Source organism: Gadus chalcogrammus, chromosome 16 (assembly GCF_026213295.1).
Source record: "Gadus chalcogrammus isolate NIFS_2021 chromosome 16, NIFS_Gcha_1.0, whole genome shotgun sequence".
In the NCBI taxonomy this organism is placed as follows: Eukaryota; Metazoa; Chordata; class Actinopteri; order Gadiformes; family Gadidae; genus Gadus; species Gadus chalcogrammus.
Window position 1 is genome coordinate 10,070,976 of NC_079427.1, and position 25,000 is coordinate 10,095,975.

The 25,000-nt window shown below is 47.8% G+C and overlaps 1 protein-coding gene across 2 annotated transcripts; it reads right to left on the reverse strand.

Annotated features, from left to right (window-relative positions):
* Positions 1–3,101: 3,101 nt before the first annotated feature.
* Positions 3,102–19,358, reverse strand: hnf1ba (HNF1 homeobox Ba). 2 transcript variants are annotated; one of them, XM_056611829.1, is made up of 10 exons: positions 18,750–19,358; positions 16,644–16,843; positions 15,902–16,169; positions 15,355–15,578; positions 10,476–10,627; positions 8,434–8,557; positions 7,813–7,998; positions 7,202–7,320; positions 6,521–6,565; positions 3,102–4,541 (listed from the first exon to the last, which is right to left on the reverse strand). In XM_056611829.1, the coding sequence occupies exons 1-10, from the start codon at positions 19,130–19,132 to the stop codon at positions 4,521–4,523; spliced, it is 1,722 nt and encodes a 573-aa protein (XP_056467804.1). In that variant the 5' UTR covers positions 19,133–19,358; the 3' UTR covers positions 3,102–4,520. The 2 variants fall into 2 exon arrangements, with proteins under 2 accessions (XP_056467804.1, XP_056467805.1); XM_056611830.1 differs by lacking the exon at positions 6,521–6,565.
* Positions 19,359–25,000: the final 5,642 nt, after the last annotated feature.

A 25,000-nucleotide genomic window follows, 5' to 3' on the forward strand; every position in this document is an offset into this window, starting at 1 on the left:
TATAAGCTAAACAGAAGGCGTATTAAACTCCCAAATTGAAACCATACATAGGGGTTTGGAATTGTATTCCAAACTGTATGTCCCAAACAGATGCAAATGAGTTTGCTAATCTTGCTGCTTCTTCTTGGAGAACAGCAGTAAAAGGAGCAGTGGGGAGATCTTTAAAGGCGACCGGGGTCTGAAATCAAAGGCCTCATTGATAACCAAATGGAGCAACATCATTGGATTACAAGGGCTTGCCCAGCAGGACTTCCCCTTGCATGGACGCCTTCGACCTCGCAAGAACACAAGCGAGCTAGAACAACACTAACACAGGGAAACACAAAGGAAGAGAAGCCCTGGGACTTATGCAAGCACATCCTTTCACAGGACTTCATTCCTATACAACTGCTCTATAAAGTCATTCCGTACAGGACTTTCTTTGGTATATTAAACTGTGGCGATACATGCGGGCATGCATGTCACCTCTCGTTGGCAGAACTTGCTATTGTTCCATCTGTCCCTCCCATTTTTCTTCTTCTCTGCTTTGCCCGGCCTACAAATTGAATTATATTGCTTTATTGTTCCTTTACCTCACGCTTGATTGTTTTGGCTGTTGATCACTGTTCCTATTCCTATCTATCTTCCCTATCTTAGGTCGTAAGTAGTGGTTGGCTGTGATTTCATGATGACGAAATAAAGGTTTCACAATCTGGCCGTGTAATTGGCCTATAGTTGGAACAATGATAGAAACGGATCAGAGGATTCATTCCACATGTAGCTGAGCTACATGCAAGTCCTTCAGTGTGTGATCGCATGGGATCTGTAGAGGCCTCTTTGTCCTAAATGCAGAACACACCGAATGATGGCGTTGATGGCACCAGTCGTTATTCTCCAGTCAATTAACTGCAGCATGTTGTAAACACAGGTGCTTGTTGTGGTGCTGCCACACTGATGTAACACCAGCGTGTTAGGTGATCACAGGGTGCAAGCTGTGGGATTCAACACCACTTTGAGGGCAGTTATCACCCCTAATTGAGTTCAAACTCTTTGGATTACACTTATTATGATGTGGATTAAAAAATGTAAAGGTCGTCGGTTTAGCTTACACTTTCAATAGTTAAATCTTACGTGGAAAGGTCTGTCCTTGCTTTTCCTTGACCCAAAACATATACTCAAAGGATGAGACACGTGTTCATCATTGTGCTGTATTGTACTACATATACAAACATAAACAAAACATATTCTGGTTGCACTTCTTGTCCGATTTGCACCTTTATGAATGCTGATCCTGATCCTTATTTGTACTATGTTGAGGAGAAACTACCAAAACCAAGAGCACAACATCGATACACTAGTCCTCATTATCATCATGGGGATGATTATAATAAGGTGCGACCAGGCTGGTACAGATGACTGATGATCTGGGTGCCGGGTTCATTTAGAATCACCTCAGACCTAATGCACTGACATGACACCCAGACCTTAGTGCAGGTGTCTGTGGCTGAAAATAAGCATGCACTTTAGATCCACAAAGTTCAAAGCAGCTCCCTTCTTATCATGCACTAATACCACAAATCTTTGTGAGGGTGCCATAAACTGAGTAACCACCTCAAAGGTTATAGGCATTGTGTTGCACATTGTCTCCTGGGACAAGAAACTCTCTTCCCCTCCCTCTCTCTGTCTTACTCTCTCTCTCTCTCTCTCTCTCTCTCTCTCTCTCTCTCTCTCTCTCTCTCTCTCTCTCTCTCTCTCTCTCTCTCTCTCTCTCTCTCTCTCTCTCTCTCTCTCTCTCTCTCTCTCTCTCTCTCTCACTATATGTCGCTCTATATCTCTCTCCCTTTATCAATCAATCGTGTGTACTTTCTTTCTGCCCTTATCTCTTTCCATTATTTCCCATATAAGGAAAGAATTTAATCATAGTTGTGGCACAATTATCTCTTAGGGTGGCACCATGTTATAACTTATATTCAGCCAATTCTATGAGAAACATTGAACAGGCATACTTTTCAAGCAAAGTGTGACGTATTTCACGATACCAAAAATAATCAAATAAATAATTAAAGCAAGCTTTGTTAAAAGGTTCTAAAAAATCACACTAAAAGGAAATAATTCTTGAAGCAGTTCTTTCCTTTTGGAGAAAAAATACATTTTACTTGAAATATCAGCATTTTCTCAGAAAGTATAAATAATGATTTTAAGATTGATTTCGATTTTATACAAAAATAATACATTAAGAGTGAAAGAAAAAAATCAACACCGTCTTCTCAAAACACAAAAGGGTGAGTGCCTTGTGATTGCATGGCAGTAAAAGTCTCTATAACAGTCCCAAACCAACCGACATTCTCCAAAGAAATGTCATGACCTAATATTGAACAGTGGACAGGATCCATACGATATGCTTTGGGTTTGCCTACTCCTCCAGGGCCATTGGACTCGTAGCGCTTCGAATCTACAAACTTCCTCTGACAGTGAAGTGTGATGAGTTAGCATGACATCTTGTATTGTGTTGTTTATGAGTGTGTGTGTGTCCAAACTCCTAATCGAATTATACGTGTCTAATACTGCTTGTTTGAATGTTGGGTTTCACAGAATCACTTAAAGACGCCTGAGCAGCTTTAAGCTGTGCTTCACTAACTACTGGAGGGAAAAGAAATGAAAGTAATCACTGCTGTGTTTCTGAATCCTTGACGGTGTTGCGCTCCACCCTGGGTGGTCGTACGCTGATTCATTAGAATGACAAGTATGAACTACAGTTGCGCTGTTCGGTATGTCTTCGCTTTGGGCTGGATGAAGTGGGAGCGGGAAGGGAGGGTGAGTCCCATTCCTGAAATTCACCTCAACCCAAATGCAAACAGTGGAGAGAGAGAGAGAGAGAGAGAGAGAGAGAGAGAGAGAGAGAGAGAGAGAGAGAGAGAGAGAGAGAGAGAGAGAGAGAGAGAGAGAGAGAGAGAGAGAGAGAGAGAGAGAGAGAGAGAGAGAGAGAGAGAGAAGAGAGACAGAGAGAGAGAGAGAGAGAGAGAGAGAGAGAGAGAAGAGAGAGAGACAGAGAGAGAGAGAGAGAGAGAGAGAGAGTGCGAGAGAGAGAGAGAGAGAGAGAGTGCGAGAGAGAGCACGAGAGAGAGAGAGACAGAGAGAGAGAGAGAGAGAGAGAGAGAGAAGGGCCACGCCAAGATATGAGACTGTGAGTAGTGTCAAAAGGGAGCACATAAAAATGTGACTCTGATTCATAAAAGATAAGAATCATCTTATCTTGTTATCTTATTTTTTGGTGTTTTCAGTGGAGCTAAGTGATCAAATGGTTGGGAATTTTCTTTAAAAAAATAAAGCCTCAATAATGTCATCTATGGACCGCTAGCAGAGGGTGGGTTGTCAGAGTTCTGTTTTTGAGGGCAGCTTCATCATCACCAACTGAAATAGCTGCTGGTCATTTTACCGATAGTGCATATCAAGTCTCAAGTTTGTGGGGGACCGTTTGCCATCCAGTTGAACAAGAAACGTCTCAAACTTTACATAAACATTGCATAGTCCTTCAAAGTTTTCAAGATTGTCTGAATCTTTCAATCACAGTATTATACACACACACACACACACACACACACACACACACACACACACACACACACACACACACACACACACACACACACTCTCACAGCCATCAACTCACAACAATGAAATCCTTTAGACTATAAAATGCTCGTATTACCTGCACTGAAATTAGCATGGCAAATCGAAAAGTGAAAATATAAACATGGAAGACTCTGCATGAATAATAATATGAAATAGCATTAAAAAAAGAATCACTACAGGTGTCCCGGCTGTCGGTCATTATGATTGTCGCACTGTTCTGCAGGTGTTTGAAGCCGGTGACGCATATACAGGGCCAGAGAAGCACACTGACTGGCACAGTTCCCAGGACTTCAGCAGGATAGCAAGTCTCCTTGAAGGAGACCGCCTTGTGTCTTCAAAAGCCCTGGGGAGGGAACCGGACTTTACTCCTGACGGATGATGTCTTAACTGCATGATTACACATCAAATCACAGTGTAACATGGCTGTGTGGAGCCTCCGTTTCAGCCCTGCACCACAGAGTTCACAGGTTTCATTCAGCAGGCTTTCCCTGATTGTCTTTTGTTCCTTCGTGACGGGACTGACTCCCCTTATCTCTGAAGAGGGGAGGGGGTGGACACAGGACATGAATACTGTCTTTTGCAAAGATTGTAGTTTAAAAAATAATCTTGTGCATTGTTGTTGATCGTTCTTTTCGGTTCTTTTTGCTTGACGAAGGAGGGAAGCCAGCCTTCTCACTGAGAGACATGCGTGTCCATGACCATCTGGAGTGAGTCTGTTGTTGTGGGAGACTTCTTCTTCTTCTTTCGCTTCATCCCCTGACCTCTAACCGCCACTCCTCCTGTTGTTGACCGAGTCACCAGTCCAGAATACGGTTGGCCCGTTATTAAGGGTTGTCACGGTAACCGCAGGGAGAGGACGGAAAAATTTGCTCCGGTTGCCCGGCGCCAATGAAGTCAGGTGCACACCGTCACCAGGCCTGGAGCGGACACTGCAGGAGGGAGAGGGGAGAAGAGGGAGAACAACCAATACATAAACAGGTGCTGAAAGACAAAGCTGCATGGAACAGCAAAACAGAAATGAGTACAAAGACATGAAAACAAAAACTAATACTAAAAGTTGTAGTTCTCTATGAACATCATTACTGTACCGATGGCAATATATTGTTTTTCTTTTTCTGACCAATTATTGTATTGGATAAAAGCATCAACTAAAGGGCCTAAATGGAAATGTAAGTTATGGCTGTATGTAACACAAATCCAAAAATGACGACCAAGACCAGGAAAAACAACAAAACACACTGAAAGTTACAGCTGCATGTAACCAAAACCAAAAATAATATCGCAACCAAACTGAAAGTTAAGGCTGCTTGTAACACAAAAACGAAAAAAACCTGACCAAGAACATGGAACGGAAAGAAACAGGTATCTGATAACAGTCAGTCTCACTTCCGAGTTTGGCTGAGGGGGAATTGGCGGGTGTAGAAAGGAGAGTAAATACATCAAGCCTGCACCTTCATGTGCCACACCTGACTAAACACATTCCCCATCCCTCTTCTCCTCCTTTTCTGTATTTAAATGCCTTTTTACCCCCAAGAGAGTGTTTGTGGAATTCAGCTCTTTCTTTTCCTTTCTGTAGAAGGGGTGTAGGCGGGTGACCCCGGGCTGACCTCCCGTCCTGCAAACAGCCTCACCTGATAAAGGTGACTGCAGCCCTGAGTCATTAGAAACGGCTCTGTACGTAGACATGGCTCTCTTTCTTTTTGTAACAGACTGGCTGCTATTGAGGCGGGTGGTGGGTGGCGGAGGGACGACGACGACGGGGGGGGTTGGCTTGGTAAACAGCAGTGTTATAAACCCTGGGCATGTTGAACCAGCCATGAGAAAGGCTGTGGGACCTCTCCCTTAAAATCTGTCTAAACACAGCCCAGATAAGGAGCGAGCTGGGAGTGGTGGCCAGGTAATGGCCGTCTGAGCGCTGTGGTCTGTGGCCCGGGTAATAACCCCCGATGACGGCTGAAGCCTTAGCGCAGCAGAGCCCGGTTCATCACAGTGCAGCCGTGTCATCGTGAATCTGTGATCGATCCGCGATCGACCGCTTTGCGCCATGTCGGAGGAAAAGATCCAGTCCGCAGAGAGAGACTCTTTTGTATCTGGGACCCGAGCAGAGGGTGCTACATGGAACATTCTCTCGCTCCATCAACCCATCAACCCATCAGCCTATCAGTAGCAGTGCTACGCTTCGTCTGCTCTCTCCCTTCCTCTCTTCCGCTCACTCCGTCTCTCTCTCCCTCGCTCCTTCGTCTCTCTCTCCCAGCGTGGGAAATTGAGCGTGTGAAAACACCACGTACGGCATTTCAGGCTAGAGCGATCACTTAGAGCGAGGGAGAAGTGGGACAGTGAGGACGAGGGACTGAAGGTAATTACTAAGGAAAGCTCCAGCCCCCAAAATCCCCCCTGTTCCGGCGAGCGGCTGGGCGTGTCATTGGGCTGGTCGGGCCGCGGCAGCCCGGCCTCCAGAAGCCTTGATTAACGGCCGGGCTCATTTCCTGATCGGAGGCAGAAGCAACAAGCTCTCTCTCTCTCTCTCTGAGCGGGAAGCCAAAGGAGGCAGCGGTAATCAAGTGCCGTTCGGGCTGAGGGCCCATGTGATTGATTGGCCGGGTCTATCTCGAGGAAGTAGGAATTCAGAGGAGTGTATTATCCATGTATCCTTCGGCCCTGTTCGTTTGGAACAACGCAACAGCGGTATTCGGACTGAGGTCAAACACGACAACTATGCGCTGAAAAAACTCAAACGGATGAAAAGTGTGGAGTGTGTTTGTGTGTGTGTGTGTGTGGGTGAGCGCACACTTGTTTGTTGGCGTGTGTGACGTGATTAGATTACAACATGTCGGGTGCACGGTGGGTTTGTCCCAGCGGGATCGAGCCGAAGGCACTAAGTCAACTGAACTGAGGAAATGGTATTTACCCAGGACAGCCCTCCGATTTGCACCATCTTGTTTCCTGAAGCATCCTAATGTGGCCGGGATTAAACAATAAACACAGTCAGTACACACACGCTACACGCTACTCGTTACACACACTCCACCCTGATCCAGTAGGGGCCCCTCAGTGATCTCACACCACATGTTGCTCAGCCTGCATTTAAGGGTTCTCCTGATGAGAATGAGGCCAGGAATTTCATAATTATAATAATAATACCAATAGTACGATTGGGATGAAAAGAACAATTGATACTTCATACTGAAGCACCGTATTAAACGTTCCTCGTTGTTTTTTTGTTGAGCTAAAGATGCTTTAGTTTCTGTTTTGCTTTGTTTCATTTACACAAACAGAAGAACCTATCTGCTTTTATTGACATAAAGTAAATACATTTGATAGTTCGGTATGAACTTAATGCAAAACAACACCAATAAAAAAAACTGTAAACTTATATACCTAATGTTTAATGCAAATGTTTACTTTTTAAAACAATCCAATTTGACCCATGCAGAGTGGTCAAAACAGAACAGTGTGTGTGTATTAGTCTGTAACACACTGTGCCCTGAGCAGGAAGAGGGTCGAGTGGCTAAGGAGGGGGGAGGGAGGAGGGAGTGTCAGCGGGACATCACGTGACGAAGGGGTCAATGGGCCAATCAGGATCGCTCACCTGTTTGCCGGACGCCATAGAGCTGAGTGTGCTGAGGCTGTTGCCGTCTGTGACCACCATGGCTGAGGGGAAACGTGAGGGGTGGGAGTACTGGGGGGGCTCCTGCTTATGGGGGTACACTGCGGAGGGGAAGACGGAGGCAGAGGTCAGACGTGTGACGGAAAGGGGCGGGATGTATGCAGATTATAATCAGACTCAAATTCCAACTGTTGACAGGGTATGCATCTATGTATGGAGTGTATTAATGTTCTTCCCCAAAAGAACACAACTTCCCCCGAAAAACCAAAGCTTTGATGAACAATCTCACAACATTTAGTCGCCATTGGAAACGTCCCAGTTGCTGAATCTACTCCGAACTCAATTCATTTTCAAAGTGTGGGCAGGAGAGCTCAGAGGCTAGGACCTTCAACTCCCGGCCGAAAAAGGTACTGAGTTTGGTACCTGTACCGAGGTACAATCCGGGTGCCCTGCCACATTACCTGCACCTTCTGAGCAACTTAGACTGAATCAGATACATTTGTCATTAAGGAGCTGAGCTAAATGTCCAGATGAAATCTGAACAACAACAGCAGCAGCGTCAGCAGCGTCCTGAGGACGGGCGCGGCACTCACTGTGTGAGTGTGTGACGGTGGCCATGAAGGGCTGCTGGCCCATGTGGCTGGGAGAGTGCTGCATCAGACTCTGCTGGTGACTGCTGTGGAGGTGCTGGGAGAACTGGGAGCCGGGCTGCAGCGCTGCCAGGCTGCCCGCCACGCTGTTGATCACCGGTACCGATTGGGACTGGGACGTGTTTAGACCTAGAGAGGGGGTGGGGGAGGGAGGAGAAGATACAGGAGGGTCAGACAAGGCAAAATGGGTCGGAGGTTCTCATGGTGGGAGAGGGGTGGACTCTACTGTTTTGAGGTTCCTGGGTTTAATCGCTGCATTACACAGATGCATAGTTGAGTTTATTCCTACCTGGACCTTATTTTCTTGAATAATACTTAATAAAGTTAGGCTTCCACTACTAAACTGAACTAAAATAGTACCATTGGGCTTTTTATTAAAGTTTATTAACTACTTCCTGAATAACGTTGAATCAAGTTATCAAGTTGTATCACAGTGGGGTTAGAGGTTAGGGTTTGATGGAGTTGAGGAGACTAGAGTTAGGATGGAATTTAGGCCTAGATGGAGGTGAGGAGACTAGGGTTAGGATTGGCATTAGGGTTAGGGTTCGGTGGAGGTCAACTCACTCTGTGCGATGGCCATGACACTACCAGACAGAGGCATGATGAGGTTGTGTTGGTGTGTGTGATGTGAGTTGTGGATGTTGGTTAGCGTGCTCACGGGTGGAAGTCCTCCGCCTGATCCTGAGATCTGGAGGACAAAAGCAAAGACAGAGAAACTTGAATATTTACTACAAGGCATCTCCCAAGCGTTCAGTTTGTGAGAACTCAAGTGCCCATTATGTAAATAACTCTTTTTGAACGTGAGACAACTATCCAAGAAATGACTAAGGGTAGATCAATGTTTACTCCGTTGCGTATGCGTTTTCAATGTGCTTGTGTACATTTTGTCATACACAGCACACAAGCAAACAATGATAAGGAACAAAAGGCGAAGAAAGAGAAAGACATAAAATATGTCACCGCTTGTGTTTTTGTGTGCGTCTGTGTGGGACTGCTTGTCCACTCTCCGACCTGTTGTACGGTCATGGACTTTGTACGAGTTCCTAGGAATACTTTCGTAAAAAATAAGGCAGAAGTATCGCATCATCTAGCACAACATTGCTATTCATGGGTGTGATTCCCATCGACCACTGGCTCCGCCCCCGGTGGGAGGGGCTAGGTCTATTTGAATAGTCTGCTAGCTGCATGGAGGGAGGGCGGCGGGGGAACGGTGTGGGTGGGGGGGTGGGCAGACACTCATCTGTAGATAAGGAAACTGTCAGCTTTGACCTGCTACACTGTACACTGCCTGGCCTCGCTAATCACACTTTACCCGGCCGTAAACGCTGCACGCAATACCTGTTGAAAGTGAACCACGCCGCTTCTACCTCAGTTGCATGATTTTTTACAATACGGCTTTATGGCGAGTCATTTCCTAGGGCGAAAACACAGCCGTGTATCAGTATTTTAAAACGTTGAGGTTTTGTGCGCCAGGTTTCATTTTTGCTGTGCAAATATTGGACTAGGGCAGAGGGGAGGGGACGATGATGAGAAGGGAAGGGGAAAAAAAAGAAAAAGCGGTGCACATAATCAAGGGCTGACGTCATCCCCGCCGGGCGCAGAGCAAGCAGCGCTCCATCTGGGCCTCCTGATCGCCGGGCGTTTAATCAATACCGGCAGAATGTTTCTTTGTCAGGTTTATTGGCCGAGCCGGGAACATGCCTGCTCTGTCCGGGTGAAGGCTGAGCGTCTGTCTCGTCGTGGCGGCGGGCCACGCCGACTCCACCTTCCCAAACACAACGCCAGCACAATGCGGGGATTGTTGGCTGTCTGCAATGCTCTCTGGGAGCGGTGGAGAGGGAGGTGGTGGAGGTGTGGGGTTGATGGTGGCGGTGTTGGTGGTGGTGTGGCGGGGATGGTGTTGGTGGTGGTGGTGTTGGTGGTGATGGTGGCTGTATTGGTGTTGGTGGTGTTGTGGTGTTGGTTGTTGTTGATTATGGTGGTGTTGTTTAAGGTGGTAGTGGCTGTGGTGGTGGTGGTAGTGGAGGTGTTGTTTAAGGTGGTAGTGGTGGTGGTGGTGGTGGTGATAACTGTGGTGTTAGTGATGGTGGTGGTGTTGTTGTTGTTTAAAGTGGTAGTGGCGGTGGTGGTGGTGATAGTGATAGTGATGGTGGTGGTGTTGTTGTTGTTTAAAGTGGTAGTGGCGGTGGTGGTCGTGGTGATAGTGGTGGTGGTGGTGGAGGTGTTGTTTAAGGTTGTAGCGGTGTTGTTGTTTAAGGTGGTAGTGGCGGTGGTGGTCGTGGTGATAGTGGTGGTCGTGGTGGTGGTGGTGGTGGTGATAGTGGTGGTCGTGGTGATAGTGGTGGTGGTGGTGATAGTGGTGGTCGTGGTGATAGTGGTGGTGGTGGTGGTGGTGGTGATAGTGGTGGTCGTGGTGGTCGTGGTGATAGTGGTGGTGGTGGTATGATAGTGGTGGTGGTGGTGGAGGTGTTGTTTAAGGTGGTAGTGGTGGTGGTGGTTGTGGTGGTGTTGTTTGTGGTGGTTCGGGAAGATACTTTTACACGCTGACGTGGGACACAGAGCTTATCTAATCTGAGCACCAGGAGGGCCCAGGTGTGTGCACCCACCATCTTGGAGTCGGGGGACAGCAGGCTGTGGTTGGGGTCCAGCCCGCCCGGAGACACCTGCTGCAGCACAGAGTGGCTGGTGGACATGTTGCTGTTGTGGTGGCTGATGGTGGTGGAGGAACTGACCTCACCGGGACCCTGGCTGTAGCGCACTGGGGAGGGGCGGGGAGAGAACAGAGAGAGTGTTACTACAGGTTAATATTGACAGCATGGAGAGAGAGAGAGAGAGAGAGAGAGAGAGAGAGAGAGAGAGCAGACGGAGGCCTGCATCACCGCCAGGCTCTACCGAGCCAACCAGACTCACCTGCTCTTTGACTATGGCTGGGGAGGAATGGACAAACAAACACACTGACCTCTCTGCTGTTTTCTATCTGTGTGGCTGAGCCAAGGCCATCCACTGTGTACACACACACACACACACACACACACACACACACACACACACACACACACACACACACACACACACACACACACACACACACACACACACACACACACACACACACACACACACACACACACACACACACACACACAGAAACTCACACACACTCAGAACAGCAGGCCCTCAGAAACCGCAGCAGACTAAACTCACACACAAACGCACAGTTGCAGGATAGGGTGGAATACGAATTAATTGTGCCATATTTAATCCAAATAATTATGTGTTCCCAAGGCTCACCGGACATTTTCCAGTTGGGAGACAGGACATGGGCCGCATTACCCTCACCAAACTCGAGGTCTAGACTGGCTGTTGTCGCTTTCTTGGCTTAAGTATACCCCACCCTCCGACCCTTCACCGCCAAACCACGGCCCACCCTCCTCTGACCATCTAATGGCTGTTTGTCCATGCTGCCTCCTCTGATACCGACCGAGTAAACATTACACAATTACGAGCAATGCCGAACACATTCTTATCCCCTGGGCTCAGCCTCACACAGAGGGAGGGATTCCCTCCCTCTCCCCCTCCCTCCCTCCCCCCTCTCCCCCTCCATCCCTCCCCCCCTCCCTCCCTCCCTCCCTCCCGCAGAGCCCTCAGAGAGGCCTAATGTGACTGGGATGTAGAGACAGACTGTGTTTGCACTCGGACCTCACCCACCCCCACCCCCCCCACACCCGATCGTATCTGTCCCTGACCCAGGTAGGGCCCGCTGACTGCCTGCCAGCCCGAGACCTACAGATGACAGGATGCATTGATACAGGGCGGCCGCCGGACACAGAGAGAGAGGAATCGATATCCCTTCTTTGATTACGCAGAAGGAAAGTTTGAGCCCAAGAGCGTTGTTTGAGAAAGGTGTTTGTTTGAGACGACCTCATCCAATCAGTGTTTACACATTTCAAGTTGTCAAATAACACTGTTAACACTCGTCAAAAGAGGAAGATCAATTGATTCTGTGGGAAAACATACGTTTAGAATCAAATACGATCAACTGCAATATCTATAGGCCTGCTTACAAAAGGCAATACACATGGATTCACAAAAACCCTCACATTTCTCTTTCAACCTCATAAAAGCACCGGTCGGTAAAATGAATCATCGTTCAACACCCACACACCCATTACGGATTTCGAAGGAACTACGACTCCGGAACACATTTTACTCGCTAAGTAGCGTTCCACCATTTTGGCGAGCGCACAAGGGGACTATAGACCGTATATTGTCTCCGTCAACACACTCGCTGGCCCTCAACACCCGGCAAGGCCTTGTAAACGCCGCCGCGGAACAATAAACTACTCCATTGGACTCATGACCCCCATTGCCACACAATGGAGGTGGAATCATAAACAGGCAGTTATCTTGGAGCTTGGCAACCTCTTTAAAGTGTCGTGGGGAGAAGGATGCTATTCAGGCCACGGTTGTGTCTCTGTGTTCAGCAGTTACTTGAGCCATGGGGGGGGGGGGGGGGGGGGAATGTCCTTGTCAGCAAAGGAAGGGCTCCTGCCACCTTCTACCAACACTGAGGAACACTATTAAAGCAGAGAGGGAATCGCAGCCCCTGGTTTAATGCGGATTCGGAAGGACACATCTGTTAGCATTGTTGTGCAAACGGGATGTTTCATAACAGCTTTATTCTATGCTTTGGTGTTAACCGTCTGCCGTTTTTTAATCATAGATTAAAGCGGAGATAACCTATATAACGACCTAGTAACGACCAAAGATAGTTTATCATTTAGACCAATCAAAGCGATAGAAACAAAAGTATACAACCCCAGCCAAGCTTGGCGTGAATCAATCGGGACCGAGCAGGGCTCTTAAGGGGGTAGGGCGAGAACCCCAGAAGGGGAGTGGCAGCACAGTAGCGGAGGAAGGTCTAAAAGCAGCCAGCTCCCTGTGTGAGCCATGTCATATCAAAGCCTGGCCCTCCATCCCCAGGCTGGGCTCATTGTCGCGTCGGTGCATATCAGAGACCTCCCGGGTCTGCCCTGGACGTAGCCAGGCCCACAGGCTCTCTGGGGAGGCAGGAAGGGCCTGTGGAAAGCGCAGAGGTCGGCCGTCCTTTCCACATGCTGGTCCGCAGTTCCTCGCTAGCCTGGGGTGTCAACCGGGCAGCCAAACAACCCACGGGGTACACCCCCGCACAACACACACCCACTACAACCGCCCACTATCACTGTGTCCGATTCGGAACCACTGACTCGACGAATTTGGGGCTTTTAAAAGAAAATAAGACTTTCTTTGTCGACGGAAAAACGTTTTAAACGGGCAAATTCGGCAGTTGTGCAACTATTGTAAACTATCCACAGAAAGGTTAGAGACGCATGATCTGATCACCAAATCTAATTTATGCTTAGCTTAGTGTTCTTAGCTGTTAGCCGCTGGTTTCTCTAAGGCGGTGACCAAAGCCTTCGAGGTGGAAAAATCAACGGACCAAAACAGAATCAATAAAACGTCCCAACGAGGGAGCTTTGATATGACCTAGCGGCGACCTCGCCCACAGAACGAGAAGGTGTGTCGCCATGGTTGAAAAAAGAACATTGCAAGGAGGAGGGCGGGCATGGCTATGGGTGTGTGTGTGTGGGGGGGGGGGGGGTCTCTATAGGCGAAAGGAGAGGTCATCAGTCCTGTCTGGCCAGAAAATAGCCAATACTCGCACGGACAGCTCCCGCTGCTCCGGCTCTGCGGCCCAGCTCCTGCGGGCCTACTGGTGTCCCATAAAGGTGGAGGGGGGAGGCTTTAACGTCTCCCCTCCTCAAGCCCCAGTGGAGATAAATGAACCTTGGTTACAGTCACTGCAGTCTTCTAATACACCACAGACAATGGCCCCCCCTGCGGTGGAAGCCTATAGAAAGTAGGAGTCAGGGGAGTCCCTTATCAAAGGCAGGGGAGATGTAGTGGCCCAGGATTTTATTTGTCCATTAAGAATGCATAATAGAGGCCGCGGCCTAGCAACGCCAAGGGGTCCCCTGCTGCTGCGTTATTGTCGGGGCCAGGGGCCGACACTGAAAAACAGCTGATAGCGTCGGACGGACGCCAGCAGGACATCTTGTAAGTAGCCGGCTCAGGGCAGCAAGGCTCGGGGAGGCGAGTGTCTTAGGATATTCACCCTACCCTCCTGCCCTGCCCTTCCCCCTTGGCCGCATCCTCCTCCTCCTCCCCCTGCTCCACCTCCTCCACCCCTGCTCCACAAGCCCAGCGCTGACCGAACCGGCCCAGCCGCCCGGGGGGGTCAATGCCTGGTCAGGTGTTGCGTGGAGGGGGCAAAAGGGAGGGGTGTGCGTGCAAACAGACAACCCGCAAGTGAGACCAGTTTGTCCACAGGTAAGAGAGCAAGACGTGGGGTTTGTTCTCTTCAAAGCTGACCTTGTGTTCTAACACGGGCGGACGACAATGGACCTTGATTGACTCTCTCAAATCACAGTTTTATAGCGGGGTGAGTGATGGCACCCAGGATAATGCTCCGGCGAAGCCTATCAGCCTTTGTGTTTCATGTCATATACCACAACAGGTAAACTCTCTGTCAATACTCCATTACGCCCGAACGCAAACAAGCGCAGGGTCAAACAGCCGGAACAATAACGTCACCGTGTTTTGGCAACTATCTCAAGTGAGTTGTTAGCAACCCCGTCAGGGTGAAGGGAGATGTGGAAATCAGGGGCAAGAGTGTGTTGGGGGGACTGTGGAGTCGCACTCCCCTCTCGCTGACCCTGGTCTGACCCTGGCCTGTCACGGGACCCAAGTCTCCGGGCTGACTTTGGAGTGGAGATTGCAGGTACAATGCGGATTGTTCCCCGAGTGTCCCCACAGATCACAATAACAATGGCATTTGCTCAGCTCACTCACTCAGCCTCATTGATCACCGGTCGCTCTCTACGGCTCTGATCTCGTCAACTGTCGCTTCCTACCCTAAATATTGTCTGAAAGGAAACAATCGCGTTCTGTTTCCAAAGCGAAATATGTATAAGGGGGAAAGTATGTGCGAGTATCGCTGCATATGAGTGTCTAATTACTTTGAAACTGTATATATATAAACTTCATATGAGTTAAAACGGATATATAGTCTCATCAATTCTGTCAGTTGGAGGTGTAATGATACACAATGTTAATTTGGATCAATTCGATTTTAAATTCTTTAACCACTCGGGTACACATCCTATCCCATACGGTAAAAGAAAACTGAATATTTTGAGTTAAATTAACAACCAAACAAAAAAATCTGATACAATTCCTGGCCAAAGCAGGAAACGTGTTTCACCCACCTCACCTTAAATAAATAACCCTATGTGAGACAGCTCACTTTGAAAAGCTGAGAGCTGCATGGCTGGGGGAAACTTGCACCACTGTTCCCCTTCAACATCCATGGCTGCCGCATCAATAACAACGATACGCACCAAACAACCAGTGCCCATAGGTTATGATGCCCTCCTGGGAACTTACTTGGAGGGGACGCGCTGTTCTGGGGGTGGTGTGGCGAGGCGTGGGACAGCATGGTGGTGAGGCTGTGTGTGGGCGTGTGGTAGGCGTCCATGGCCAGCTTCTGCCTGAAGGCCTCCTCCTTGCGACGGTTGGCGAACCAGTTGTACACGCGCACCTCCGTGACCAGATTGGAGCCCAGGCCGTGGGCCTTCGACGGGGACACGCCCCTCTGTAGACACTCAGCCCTGGAGAAGGAGATGGCAGTGTCAGTGGAACAGGAAATAAAAGTATAGGAGCGTGATATAGAATATAAGGGCGTGATATTGATTTTCCTATTCTTACGGCTACTCTTTGGAGATGTTGTTATATATTAAAGTAGGTTTTGCAGCACGCTAGCTTTTTGGGAGCTACTCCAATTCCGACATAGTTTAAACTTAATTCATTACGTTATCAATGCTCTCAGCCTCACTTTTAAGTGGCAGCCTCACTTCTAAGTAAGCAGTGTCTGCTTAATGGCTTAAGGTAAATCATGTCATATTCCCACCACCCTACTGGTCTCCTAACCCACCTGTTACACTCCTCCACCAGGGCCTCCCTCTCCTCCTTGCTGGGGTTCTTTTGCCTCTCGTAGGCCTGGTAGAGGATCTGTTGGGACGCCGGCCCCCACTTGAAGCGGTTGCGCCTCATCTTCTTGCAGGACGGCTCGCTGCCCAAGTCCTCCCCCGATTGGCCCAAGCCCGGGCCCGACGGGTTGAACTCGGGGAAGAAGAACACGGGGTCCTGGTTCCCTTTGTCTGACATGTTGCTGCCGGAGCACTGTACCGCCTGGTTGAACTCTGGGGAACAAGAAGGGGAAGAGATGGACGTTGATACAGGACTTCTTTAAATCACACCAATCAGGTCACCCAAAACAATTACATTGTTAAAAATATATGTTATAGTAGCCTATAAGGATACCCCTTTTGGAAGTCAATTTAAATCTGTGATTACAATTTCTGTGAACCGCTGGATCCAAACCATAACTTTCTTTATGAATGTATTATAAAATTGTGTTGGGGGGAGGGGGGGGGGGTAATAAACACAACCTATGGACAACAGTGGGGAAGCGAATGTCAACTGACATACGAGGAAGTTTCTCATCTAAATAACTATCGCCTACATGAGAGCAGGGCCAACAGGGCCAGGCCCTCGACTCGCAGGCCTCGTCTACAGCAGGCCTCGTCTAGCGGGCCCTCGGCTACAGCGGGCCTCGGCTAGCTACAACAGGTGTATTATCATCAACGCTGTGAGAAACTCAAATATTAACTTACGTCTGAGAATTTCCCGCTGTTTCCTGACATACCAGGTGTACAGCGCTGCTCGCTTCTGCGTCTTCATGGGCGTGCCCTTGTTGAGGTGCTGGGAGAGATGCGACTGGTTGAGCCCCGTGACGTCCACTACCTCGCGCTGCGGAATGTTGTGCTGCTGCATGTAACCTTTGATCATGCGGGCCGCGCGCCACGGGTCCTCGCTGGGTCGAGAGAACACACACATGTTTTAAAAGACAGGACTCATTTTAATCCCTTTACTTTATATTGCGATGCCACATAATGTGAGACAACAATGATGTCGCTGCGGTTGTGTGGTTTCGGGAGCGTTGTTGTTTCACAACAAGGGCCTCGAGTTAAAGGATTTATTGGGTGTTTGAGGGCCCAACACCGAGGGACTGTAACACTCTGATATCCTATGTACAGCATAGGATTGTATCTAACCGCATGCCATAGTATAGGCACTATGTATTCTCGCGAGACCAGGGGACGGCAAAATGTTGGAACAAATAGGCTAAAGACGCACGCTAATACGCAATACTCCTGGAGTCACTCATATACTTATTATATAAGTAGCCTACTAATATAAGTAGCCTACGAACAGTGCCACAGATTGCCAATAGTAGAGGAGCCATTAATCATTTGGACTTTCAAATGGAGTCAAACACTTTTGTAACAAAAAAGGTTTAACTTTGTGTTATAGACGTGTAGCAGATAAACGCCGTGTTTCGGCAAACGCTTAAAATAGATTCACATAAAAAAATCGTAAGAAGGTAGGGTATGAGCCGTAATCAACAGATTGACGCCAAACAGCAAAGCATTGCATCAGGGCCTTTAAACAGGCCTTAAAATAATATAACGGACGATCTAAAATGTCTCGGTTGAATCACTGGTTAAAGCAAAGTTCATACGAGCCCAGCGTGTTGCAGTAATCCTCCAACCAACTTGAACATTTGTAGAGAAATCAGACCCGATCCTCCTTATTAAAACCTGGTTATCGGCTCGACAAGTCAGGCCGACAGGCCCCATAGCTGATCTATTTTAATTGTAGCCATACACTCTTTACAATTAGTACTCTAATTCTAGGAGCGTATAGGACGTGTCACTAGTCCCAATAAAAGATACGAAGGGAAAACGTAAACTTACCTTAATTACAGATCAGTAGGAAGCAAGTCTGACAGCGGTAATTAATCCAAATACACACGACCGTTTGTTTTGGAGAATGGCTACCACTAAGGCACTGGGTTAAGTGGGAGATGTTGGTTTATAACTTTTGACAATGAATAACCAGATCTCCATTCACTCTAATCACACGCCACTGTGTATCTTTCAGTTGATGATTTATAGAATAAAATTAATAATAACTTCGCACACGTGGGTTAGTTTTGTATTCTAGTCTGCGTGTCTAGCCATGTGTTGATGTTTATAATGGAATGATTTTAGGCTGTTATATTTTAATCAAATAAATTCGTCTGAAAAAAATTAATTCGTTTGAATAGGCCTACAATTAATTTAGACCTAGAACCGGCACGCTGACTTTAACTCCGTCCATAAAAATAATAAGACAAATGATACTAAAATAATGCCTAAAATACAGACACAAATACCAATTAAAAAATATATGAGAAGAATATTAAAAGCCTCAGGCCTGGTGCTCGCAGAGACGCCGAGGTGCAGTCACTTTCTCCTGGAGCTGCTGCCGGCCTTTATCACCAGCAGAAGTTAATAATAAATAGAAATCCTTTAGTGGATATTTTGCTAAGGTAAAGAAATAATAATCCATGTGGATAATTAGTAACCAGAACGTGAAAACGAACCACTGGCGGGTGATTTAAAAACTGTACACATAACGAACCGAACGCTATCCATTTAGGCCTTTTGAGAAGCCTCGACTTACAGAGCAGCGGGGAACCTTTCACAAAGTTCCCACTATAAACCCCAGACCGGTACGATAGTACCACAACCCAGACCTACCTTCCTTATTCCTGCCTGTATTTATCCTATCCTGTACGATTTTTTTGGAGATTATGTGTGTGTATGTGTAAGTGTCCGGTTATTTCACTGCTATTATAAAAGAAGAATTGACTGGATGATCGGGGCTCGACTCACGCCAACATACGGTCAACCTCCGCCCTCTGCTCCGCCGCCTCCTCGGTGTTCAGCGACTGCAGCTCCTTCAGGATCGGAGGGGTGTCGAAGTCGTCCCCGTCCTCGGAGCCCTCGTCCCCGGACAGCTTGCCCTTACTGTGCCCGTTGGTGAGCGTGTGGAACACGGGCTTGGAGTCCGAGTCGCTGCCGTTCATCTTGGAGCTCGGAGGTGAGCTCATGTGCAAAGGATTCTCCAGTTTAACTCCGTAGGACCCGGGGGCCGGACTGGGGTGCATGTCGTCCAGAGCCTGGATCAGAAGGTCTTTGGTAACTCCAGAGTCCAGTAAGGCGCTGAGAAGCTCCTGCTGAAGGGATGTCAGCTTGGATACCATGTTGGAAAACATTAAAAAGTTGGACCCCCGCTATAAGCAAAAACTGAGAATATTTAAAAAAGGATGGGGGGTTTAGAGGGGGAACAGCCGCATTTAAACAAAGTGTAGCGGTTCTCCTTCCTCTCGGCTCCACTGTGTGTGCGGTAGTATTTCCTCCTGTTGACACCTGCTCGGAGAGGCTGGTTCACTTCCCTGTTGAGGGCAGTGCTGGAGCTAATTTGCCATGATGCTTTTGGAGGGCTGCAGGGAATATAAAACATGGTAATGAGTGGGCCGGCTGATGGAGGCTTTATGCAAATGAGGCGCAGAGGCCGCTGCAACGCGCGGGACGTGTTGACACGGCGACGCTGCCCGGATCTGATTGGCTCAGCTTATCAGCATAACTTGGACGGACTTTGGACTCTGTTGTATATGCAAAAGACCAGCAAGAAAGAAACACAAAAAAAGAGCTGTAAATATTCCCCTCGACATTGTATCCTATCAAAATTCTCGATTAGGCTATATTTATTTTACCGTACAGTCAATATCCTCATAATTATTTTTGAAGTGTTAATTAGGAGTTATCTATATTATTCAAAGCCTAAGACTAGCACTATTATTACTAGTAATACTAATCATACATTAAATCATAATTATATCTTAAATAATGGTAACAATATCAATAGCGTTAACAGCCAATCATACAAATATGATAATTCAAACAATAATATTCTTTCACTTGTCTGTTGGAGTTCAGCCATTTTCCTACCAAAAATTAAACAGCCATACTAGTGTTTGAGGATGCACTGCCATGGTGCAATATACACTAACACCATCATTTAAAAGAATACACAACAAAATGATGATTATTAGTAGGGTCATTAACAAACATAAACTAAAGTAGGCCTGTCCACACGTGCATAGTAGCGTGGCAGCGAGTAACACTTGGTCTATTACTGGATAGCTTAGTGAATCTTAGTTTTAGTGTAGTATCAATTGGGTTGATCATTAGTAGGTTAATAGGCAACATCGCCTCCCTGAGATAAAAAGGCCCTCTTTTCATAAGCAGTCTAGCATCCATTTAACCTACTACTGTAAAGCGCTTATTGACACACAAAGTGTGTCCCTTTCCCATTTCTCATTGCGAAATGCATTCTGTTTTTTTCCATCGTCGTTAACGTCCCGTGTGTCATTGTCGGCAGCACAGATCAGATGTGTTGGGTTTTGGGTGTCATTCCAAAGATAATGTAACGCAATTGATCTCTCTTATCTCCGATATTGTTGTGTGTGTGTGTGTGTGTGTGTGTGTGTGTGTGTGTGTGTGTGTGTGTGTGTGTGTGTGTGTGTGTGTGTGTGTGTGTGTGTGTGTGTGCGCGTGCGTGCGTGCGTGTGTGTGTGCGTGCGTGCGTGCGTGTGTGTTTGTGTGTGTCTGTACTTCGAACTGGTGTAAAAAAAATAAAAGTGTATGCGGCTGGGATTAATACCCTATCGAGATATAAAGAACTCTTCACTTCTGTCTTGTCCAGAGACAAGTTAATGACTGGGATGTTGGTTTTTGTCATATAAATAAATCCGTTTTCATAATTATAGTGCCCCCCCCCCCGTTTGTTTATGGCCCCGTGCCTTTAGAGACAGAGGGGATTTTAACTATTCAAGTTAACGAATTGCAAAAGAGATTTCAGGTAATTATTTATTTTTTAATTACTATAAAATGACACTTGATTTGTTGACTGGAGATGGCGCAGTTTTAAGGCCTGTTTAAAATGGAATTCTTTGCGCAATTACCAAGATAGATTACTTATACTTACTTATATAGTGATCACCAAGAACTCTTTCAGTAATTCTCCATTAAAGAAAATCATAAATAAGATTCAATAGTTCCCAAAATAAGAAAATGAAAAATCTGCCCACAAGAGTTAAAAAAACATTTACCCATCTCTAGGCCAATATATATATATATAGGCGTACGCCTGGTAAATCAGCGTGAACACACATCTCCATTCAAATTTGTCAACCATTACCAACAAATAATAACAAACCGCAGAAAAATCGTTTATCCTGTACACAGTTGTGAAAGCAGCGGGTGTAGTGGAGCGTGAAACACGGACGGCCCATTTCATTCTCACACACGTTAGTGACAAACCAGGACACTTGTGCAACCGGGACAGGATGATCCCGGAGAGAGCAGGGTCACTCTCACATACATCCGTTATCATGTGCTATTCTAAACTACCTGTAGGCCCTATCTTGTCTTGTTAAGTGTAGACGGTAGGAAGATGTTGGGGTAGATGGTTCAGCCTGTATGTGTCCAATTAAGCTCTTTATATCGTTCTTATTACGTCCTTATTTGGGCATGTAGAGTAGGTCATACTTTTTGTAAACTACACTAAATGATACGGTGAAGAGCCATTTAAAGCAGTTGGTTGAAAGCATCTTTTTGATCTTCTTATGAACTATGAATTACCATCTTAGCTGCATCATCACTCTATCGCCTCCTTGAGGGGAACTCATTTGGTATCAAACATAATCTATAGGATTCTTTCAGATTCAACTCCAGTAGGAAGTCAAACCCAGACTGGCAGGGCCTGGGGGCCTCACAAGACTCAGAATCTCTGGGGGGCCGAACTTACATGGATCCATCTTCTCCAGCCCCCCCCCTCCCCCTTCCACATCCCCTTCATATGTTAGGGTATGGGGGTCACAAGAATGTGTTGAATTAGGGTAACAGATATGAGCGCCATTTTCTCTCCCGTGCGATGCAACAGAAAAGACAAGAAACACATATAGAATAATGATACGTGTTAATGATGAAGTATGAAGTATTGGACATATTGTTAGAGCTACATATATCTTCTCTTAATCAACATTAACACTTTCACACATACATTACATTTTACTCAAACATATCAGATTTCTGTATTGAAATGAATTCAGAACCTGTCATTTCTGCAGGGGTCCACACGCACCCCTAGCTGGGGAGCCAGCAGTGAGGGGCCCCCCCGACGTAGAGGGCAGTGACCGTCTGAGTGTCTCCCCCCCCCCCCCCCCATGGCCCCCCCAGCGCCCGAGCCGGCCCCGTGGAGCGGAACGCTGGAAACTTCTCCTGGCGGGAGGGACGGGGTTGGGTAACGTGCGTGAGCTCGGAGGAGGCAGTGGCCGAGATCGGTTCCATAAGAGTGAGCCGGACCTTAGCCCCAAACTGAACTCTTAACTCTCCCGACCCGAGACCTCGGGAGGGATGAGATCAGGTCGCGGACGCCTCAGGTTTTTGCTGTGTCACGGCTCTGTTCTGTCCTTGTGTGTGGACAGACAGACGGAGGCTTTGTGAGTCTTCATTTGGGACATTTTGGGACGGAAATGGGTTCGTGTTTGGACTGAATTGTCCGGTTGATTACTGTTTTAGTCTATTTCATACACTGCCACCTGTCTCAGATCAGAAACGGTTGCGAGAGGTTGACAATCTTGTCCTACTAGGAACGATTTAACCCATTAACGAGAGAGATTTATCTCCCTCGTTTAACCATGACAGAGATTTGTGTGTTTGTGTCTGTTTTGATCGTGGTCTGACGGTAACCACTGCACCACAAACATCCCCGATCTTATTGGTTTACAGTCGGGCGCGGTCAAGAATAACATTGGCCTTCAAACCAGGAAGTTTCTGTAAGAGGAAAAAATCAATCGACCAGAGAGAGTCTTGATAATGATGAAAGGAAGCGAGAGTTGCGACAAGGAAACATCCACTTCCCATAGTTTGTTATTTGGCAGTTGACTTGACCACCTGAGGGACAGATAATCGCTTCATTAATCATGCGAATCACCAAGACCCCGCCCACCCCAGGACAATCACCCGTCATCTCCAGGCCTGTCCCAGAACCCAACCCTCATAAATCCATCAGTAACACCACTAATCCCCCTGCCCCCACCCTGAACCCCTGATTTGATTACATCACACTAAGGCCCAATCCCATTTCTACCCCTTACCCCTTCCCCTCCCCCCTCCCCCTTGTTTTGAAGGGGTAAGGGGAAGGGGTAAGGGGTTGAAATGGGATTGGGCCTTAGCTTCTCTCTGGTAGCAGTAGACAGCGCTGACATTTGATTAGCCCCGCTGTCTGGGGAATCACACAAGCGATTTATTAGGAATCACAGCTCACAGAACTCAAATAAAATCTAAATACATGGAGGAGGGGAGGAAGAGCAGGAAGCAAGTGGCACGCTGGGAGGTGGAGGGCTGAGATATGGTGGGCGTTTGGCTCTGAACCAATGGACACATGAGGAGAGGTGGAGTGATGAAAAACCACCGGCATCCGTACACTGCTCCCGATTCTTAAACATGACTTGTGACTGATCCGGGCTGGGTCGAACAAGGACACAGCCAGGACAGAGCCAGGACAGAGCCAGGACACAGCCAGGACAGAGCCAGGGGAGAGCCAGGGGAGAGCCAGGGGAGAGCCAGGGCAGAGCCAGGACAGAGCCAGGGGAGAGCCAGGGGAGAGCCAGGACAGAGCCAGGACAGAGCCAGGACAGAGCCAGGACAGAGCCAGGACAGAGCCAGGACAGAGCCAGGGGAGAGCCAGGGGAGAGCCAAGATAGAGCCAGGGGAGAGCCAGGGGAGAGCCAGGGGAGAGCCAGGACAGAGCCAGGACACAGCCAGGACAGAGCCAGGGGAGAGCCAGGGGAGACGGCCCTGCAGCCCTGTTCACCGGGGACCGTATTGGCTCTGACAACACACACACGCGTGCTTGTACATGCACACACACGCAGTAACACACGCACTAACACACACACACACACACACACACACACACACACACACACACACACACACACACACACACACACACACACACACACACACACACACACACACACACACACACACACACACACACACACACACACACACACACACACACACCTTATTCCTCAACACGGCCCAAGAATTGAACATTTCTTTGGTCATGTTTGCACTCATGACTCCAAGTGTGTGTGCTCTGCCCACTCACACTTCATATGTGTGTGTGTGTGTGTGTGTGTGTGTGTGTGTGTGTGTGTGTGTGTGTGTGTGTGTGTGTGTGTGTGTGTGTGTGTGTGTGTGTGTGTGTGTGTGTATGTGTGTGTGTGTGTGTGCATATGAGTGTGTGTTCATGTGTGTGCTGGTGGGCATAGTCAGTGATAGATGTATTTTGTTCTCGCCCCCTCTGTTAAGTCATGTCAGATCACAGCAGCTTTGAGGCTCCGCTATGGTTCACTGTTGGTTCACGGCTCTTTGGCAAACGGCCCTGTTTGCTAACAGTTTTCTTGCATACGGCCGAGGTATGTCACATTATGTTCATTGGAGACAATGGCCTAACACATCCAGGTAAACATACAGGCAATGGTGAAGAGGGCAAGAGGCCCATAATGATCAGAAGAGAGAGAGAGAGAGAGAGAGAGAGAGAGAGAGAGAGAGAGAGAGAGAGAGAGAGAGAGAGAGAGAGAGAGAGAGAGAGAGACGTATGCTTGCTCGGCAGGGCAGTGCGACCCTGCAGATCTCACACGCACGCACGCACGCACGCACACACACACACACACACACGCACTCATAGACACGCAAACACACACACACACACACACACACACACACACACACACACACACACACACACACACACACACACACACACACACACACACACACACACACACACAAACACAGACACACACACACCATCTCTATCCAATCGTCCAGATCTGTCTACTCCTGGCACCGGCTCAGACAAGCCTGCCACTGCTAACACAATCAAACTAAAGGCACTTGGGCTCCTTGTCCTGAGACAGGATAGGCTCTCTCTCGCTCTCTCTCTGTCTCTCTCTCTCTCTCTCTCTCTCTCTCTCTCTCTCTCTCTCTCTCTCTCTCTCTCT

What these genes read in the sequence shown, in the direction of transcription:
- hnf1ba (XM_056611829.1), bottom strand. Translation starts at nt 19,132, where the DNA reads ATGTTTTCCAACATGGTATCCAAGCTGACATCCCTTCAGCAGGAGCTT. An exon ending in ACAGCGGGAAATTCTCAGAC is followed by an intron (nt 16,170 to 16,643) that starts GTAAGTTAATAT and finishes CTTGTTCCCCAG; the next exon opens with AGTTCAACCAGGCGGTACAG. An exon ending in TGTCCCCCGACTCCAAGATG is followed by an intron (nt 8,558 to 10,475) that starts GTGGGTGCACAC and finishes TTTGTCCTCCAG; the next exon opens with ATCTCAGGATCAGGCGGAGG.